Source organism: Salvelinus sp. IW2-2015, linkage group LG26, assembly GCF_002910315.2.
Source record: "Salvelinus sp. IW2-2015 linkage group LG26, ASM291031v2, whole genome shotgun sequence".
NCBI lineage: Eukaryota > Metazoa > Chordata > Actinopteri > Salmoniformes > Salmonidae > Salvelinus > Salvelinus sp. IW2-2015.
In genome coordinates, this window is record NC_036866.1 from 30,342,630 (window position 1) to 30,348,629 (window position 6,000).

General features: G+C 43.2%; 1 protein-coding gene across 5 annotated transcripts in view; it reads left to right on the forward strand.

Moving 5' to 3' along the window:
• rassf7a (Ras association domain family member 7a) overlaps nucleotides 1-4,204 on the forward strand; it is a 55,425-nt gene extending 51,221 nt beyond the window's left edge. For all 5 annotated transcript variants that reach the window (XM_023971425.2, XM_023971424.2, XM_023971426.2 and 2 more), the window contains 3 exons: nucleotides 1,563-1,728; nucleotides 1,811-1,918; nucleotides 3,544-4,204. In XM_023971425.2, the coding sequence (XP_023827193.1) occupies nucleotides 1,563-1,728; nucleotides 1,811-1,918; nucleotides 3,544-3,575 (306 nt within the window). In that variant the 3' untranslated portion in view covers nucleotides 3,576-4,204. The remainder of the gene's footprint in view (nucleotides 1-1,562; nucleotides 1,729-1,810; nucleotides 1,919-3,543) is intronic.
• The last annotated feature ends 1,796 nt before the right edge of the window (nucleotides 4,205-6,000 follow it).

Genomic DNA, 6,000 nt, shown 5'->3' on the forward strand with positions numbered 1-6,000 from the left:
ACAAGGTAGAAGAATGGTTTTGGAAAGTTTATCCAAGAAAACAAACAGAAGGCTACACTGATTGTGCTAAACCCCCCCTCCTCTTATTTTATTATGTAGCTAATGATATTCTAATGTATTTCATGTGGATTGAGTGCATTTGCTACATCCCACATTAAGAAAGGGCCATAGGCGCTCTTAGACTATTACAACCCATCTCCGGGGGATCCATAAGTAACGGCTGTGCTACATTAGAAGTCCAGTCGATCATCTAAGTGGGAGTGTGACTTGGTCTACACCGTCATGATGACTGACTCATTTAGTCAGTCACAACATTTCTTATCCAGAGCAACTTACAGYAGCAATTGGGGTTAAGTGCCTTGCTTAAGGGCACATCAACAGATMTTTCACCTAGTCGGCTGTGGGATTCAAACCAATAACTTTTCGGTTACTGGCCCAACGCTCTTAACCACTCCGCTACCTGGCCCTATATAAATGGTACTCCAAGGAGGAAGGAACCACTTGCTGCCTGGTACAGGACCATAGCTTGCTGGTTTTCACTGTACACTGCAAACACACCTGCAACCCCAGTACATGTGACTATAAACACTCTGAATCTGAATGGAGATGAGCCTGCAGGTGTCAATTGTTTCCCACAACTAATCCATTCCGGCAGGGTGTAGAGCACATCTCTCTCTATCTACCCCCCCCCCCTCTCCCTTTCTCTCTCCCCACTGTTCCGAGAGTGACTTTACAGTTGACGTTGGCAAGACAAGTGGCTTCTCTCTTCTTCTTTTTCACCCAGTTCAATTCAATTCAAAGTTCAATTCAAATTGATGGGCATCTATACACTTAAACATACGTTGCTGATTGCAACAAGCGTATGAACTGTATGTTCATGAATGTTACACCTTTGSAGGCAGCAGTGGCGAGCTGCAGTTTTATGCAGCAGGTGACTGACTGTTCGTTAATGATGATGAGCATCTGACATCTGAGATGAATSCTGTGGCTGTTGCTGCACTCTGGTGGTGAGAATAGGAATTACAGCCTTTGAAAGAACTCAGCGCCAGTTAGTCTGCGTTTGTTCCTATGATTATGTAACTAGTCCAAGTAACCTTGCAAATTACATTTCATGTCTCTGCCAGTTAGCTCTATATTTGTGATTGATTTATATTCCAACTATGCATTTCAGATATACAATATTTTGATATTTGTGAGGTAGTCCCAGAAAACAAAGGAGTTGATTCATGCAATAGCAACAACATTTTCATGTTGAAACATCTCACCACTTCTTTAATGATCTGTATCTAAATACAAACATGACTGAAACTGTCCTATGTACATTTCAGAGCGGGTTAAGAGCGTGGGGCCAGTAACTGAAATGTTGCTGGTTTGAATCCCTGAGCCGGCAAGTTGGAAAAATATGTCGTTCTGCCCTTGAGCAAGGTAGTTAACCCCCAACAACTGTTCCCTGGGTCCAACACCTATGCCTATAGGATCATTAAGTGTGTCAGTGTAGGGGTTAGGGGTCTATTTGGGATTAGGTGTGACTGTCCTGGCCCCCTCTCTGTGTCCCTCCCTAGGAGAAGCAGGAGGAGTTGGAGGAGCTGAACAAGGAGTTGAGGCAGTGTAACCTGCAGCAGTTCATCCAGCAGGCGGGAGTCCTGCCGACACACACACATTCACGCACAGACCTCAACGACCAGCTAGAACTGGCTCATCTGCTACAGGAAAGATACAGGAACGGAGGTACAGACACACACACACACACACACACACACACTCTCTCTCAGAAGATTGCTCCTCCTTAACCTCCGTCTCTCTCCACCAGGCCTGGGCCTGCTCCCCTCAGAGTCGCCTCCCCGCCCCACAGCCAAGCAGTTCCTGGGACACCCCCGCAACCTGCAGAACCCGCTGGTGTCCAGCCTCAACCCTGAGGGTGTGTATGTGTGACACTCTACCTGCCGCTACCCCGCCCTGTCTCACTCCGCCCTGCCCCCCTGCCTCGGCTTGATTTTTTGGGCCATGCCTGGCGGCCACACCCCTCTTTTCTGTTACTAAGGGTGGAGGTCCCTGCATGGAGCCCCCAACCCCCTCCCTGCCCCTGAAGGTTTCCCTTAACAACCTTCTTCTGTCCTCTGACTGCCCCTTTACGCCTCTAATGCTATCTGATTCCCTGATCATTCTGGTTATGTTATATTGGTCTGTCTACAATCATGGCATTCAACTCTGCTTTGCTAACATCTTACTCAGTTGCACATCTCCCCTCCCTCTTCTCTTTCTGTTTCGTCCCAACTGCTCTCTTTCCCTTACTTCTGTCTCTCTCTCTCGATCACCACTCTCTCTAGCTGTTTCCGTCAGGCTCTCTCTCTGTTTGTGTGTGTGTGTGTGTGTGTGTGTGTGTGTGCGTGCGTGTGTGTGTCTGTGTGTGTGTGTTGTGCATGTTGTGGACTACCAGTAGCTCTGCCTCCTGCTACTCCCTCCACTCCAGCTGTGCTGTAACATCCAGACGGGTGGTGCAGCTGTGAGTGCTTCATGATTCCCCACAGTATGTCGCTGTGTCCCCTGCCCCAGTCAGTCCAGCGATGCAGGGTGTCTCTCCACCCTCAGAACAACAGGCCTATTCTCTACAGACAGCTGTGTTTCAACACAACCACACTGTTACACTGTCACCACTCTATTTCTGTATAAAAGAGTGAGCCTCATTTAAATAAATAAWAAAWAWWWWTTTGCTGCTTACAATTGATAAAAGAGGCTCAACGACTGACCATTCGGGCTGTAGTGTAAAATATATATTTTTGATTATTGTGTCAGAGAGGCTTTTATGTTTCTGTTTGGGAGATTACTTCTATATTGTCTTGTATGTTGGTGACCTTTGACTTCCAAAGAGAGAGAGAGAGAGAGCCTGACCTCAGAACTCTGTAAGGTGTATTGCACAGTCCATTCTCTCCTGTGTGAGGTCACGGGCCCTGTATGAATACTTTAAACATGCATCCTTCCTCCCTTCCGTGACGTAATCTCTGATCCAACTTGATTGGATAGTGTAAAGTAAGAGTTTCCATGATATTTCAGATGAGTGATTACTTCTAAGGACAGAGAATGGAACAATGCATTTCAGAAGTACTGAAACAGAGCCATGGCCTAGTATGTGGGATGTTGGGTTTCCTCCTAACTGGTTGGAATGGGTTTCCACGGTGTGTGTGTGTGTGTGTGTGTGTGTGCGCTCTCCCTCCTCCCTCCAGGTTGCTGAGGTATTTGGACTGTTTCTCTGGCTTTAATGGGGAAATAGAAGTAGCATGCTTGAGGTAGAAGTTGCCCCTCATCACAGATCTAGGATCAGTTGTCCCTATGACCCAATCCATTAGATGGTTAAATAACTCAGAATCAGACTCTGAATCAATGGTTAGGGCCAACTTCTACCCACTACCAGGGCATGCTTTACTGTCTCTATCTAGCAAGCTCTCCTTCCGCCTTAAAAAMAAAATTGGTTTCGAGAAAAGTGTTTTCCAAACCAAACCAAATGAATGGAGACATCATCCACACTTATTTTTGTGTGTCTTGCAGTCGTGACATCCAGAGAATCGTCATGGAGATAAAACAAGGGACAGCAGGGCCAAGGAGTTGTTCACTGTTCAGTTAAAGGGATAGTTCACCCAAATTACAAAATTACAGGAAACAGTGGCAGGAACACTAATCCAAAGCATGGATTGTTGTCATGCATTGTCTATACTGCTTACAGGGTAAGGAAACCAATATGTAATTTTGTGATTTGGGTGAACTATCCCTTTAATGTCACCACCACATATTCTATTTAACCCCTGTTTGTCTTTATAACTACTGTCTGTCATTATTATTATCCAGATTACCACATATGCTACAGTGGATGCTGCTGAGGGGAAGACGGCTCATAATAATGGCTGTAATGGAGTCAATGGAATGGCATCAAACACATGGTTTCCATGGTTGATASKATTCCATTTACTCCGTTCCAGACATTATTATGAGCCGTCTTCCCCCCAGCAGCATCCACTGATATACTATATACATACTGTATATACTACATAAATATATTTACAGCATTTGGCTACTGTATACCGTATGAAGTACGATACATAGTACCTATGTATGAAATGTAAAATAATTTAGGAAACCTTTTACCTAGAGAATTATTACTTTTTCTGTGTATTTAAATATAATAAAAGATGAGGCATTATGTTTTAGATAATCTGGCTGTTGTTGTTGTGTTTTGAATTAATGAAAACGTTCKATCCTCTGAAAGACATCTTTGAAGAATTGAAGAAACCACATCATATTTGCAGATGTACTTGCATATACAGGCCTGGTTTAGTGACACAATAGGATATAGCCGTTGTTGGGATGGGCCGTTGTTGGGAATGTCCAACTCTGAATATTTCACATGCTAGTGCATAAAGCTGACTCAAAACTCAAGTCGCTCTTTCTATGAGGCACATTTGTTTAATGCATTATACATTTATTATAGGTATTCATAGATGAATAATGGCTGCTATAAGGAGCTGTTTTGAATGGTTACTGCAAGTCTTCCAATYCACTGTGAGTGACAGAAAGCACAATAAATTCATTACACATAGGTGGCTCACACAGTCTGTTACAAAAATGTCTCCCTTGGTGTGGGAGGGAAGTAGTGAACACATCCTGGCACCTGCAGCTGTGGGGAGGTGGTGGTGATTATAATACAGTAGACATACAGTATGTGTGACCTAGTACCGACTGCTATGGAGATTACTATGCTATGCTGACATGTCCACTCACAAAATGGCTGAACATACAKATTTAATGCACGCTCATTCTCTATTCAAGTGCTTCTTCATACCATATACTCGCCATTTCCCAGGCTCCAGTCTAGACCTCTTCTCTCATCTCAACCACAGTGACTTGCTTTYGTAATTGACCATGGAAAATAAAAAGGAACTTATTCACAAAGCAAACATGACACAAGTGCATAACTAGGAACAAGGACAGTACAATCTAGTTTTAACAGACTATGCAAATGATCAAAAATGCAAATGAAATCTATCCAACCCTTTATGATAAGTAGCCCTGGTCCTGATAGTGTATTTAGCAGACTAGATAGCATTGAAAGTAAAATGTCTATTCACAGTTTTCTGCTCTGTAATGTAGCTTGTTAGGGATTTCACCACTACAGTAAGTGATATCATAAAAGTGATCAAACCCACGTCTCTCTGGACCCATGTCAGATGACTCAGTCCCACCGTTCTCCCTTTCTCTGTGTTTACCTGTGTAAACATGGTGGCTGTCTGATGGAATGATTGACATGAACCACCACTGTCCTGAAACAAACTCTGCTTAGCTGCTCCACAGCTCTGTAAATATTTGTCCTTGCTACCACTTGTTAGGAATCCCAAGAAAAGCACATAAAAAGATTCCTCATCTRTTTACATACTGTATGTGCACCCATATATTTAGACCTTTTTTCCACACTTCAGTAGTTGTCTAATGACTTTGTCAATGTCAGGCATTTCTCTACATGCCTGTTGTAACCCTTACCTCTGTGGGTTGGGGGAGTAGCTGGGGCACACAGTACCAGTCAAAAGTCTGGACACATACTCTTTCCAGGGTTTTTCTTTATTTTTGCTATTTTCTACAATGTAGAATAATAGTGAAGACATCAAAACTATGAAATAGCACATATGGAATCATGTAGGAACCAAAAAAGTGTTAAACAAATCAAAATATATTTTATATTTGAGATTCTTCAAGTAGCCACCCTTTGCCTTGATGACAGCTTTGCACACTCTTGGCATTATCTCAACCAGCTTCATGAGGTAGTCACATGGAATGCCTTTCAATTACCAGGTGTGCCTTGTTAAAAGTTAATTTGTGGAATGTCTTTCCTTCTTAATACATTTGAGCCAATCAGTTGTGTTGTGACAAGGTAGGGGTGGTATACAGAACATAACCCTATTTGGTAAAAGACCAAGTCCATATTATGGCAAGAACAGCTGAAATAAGCAAAGAGAA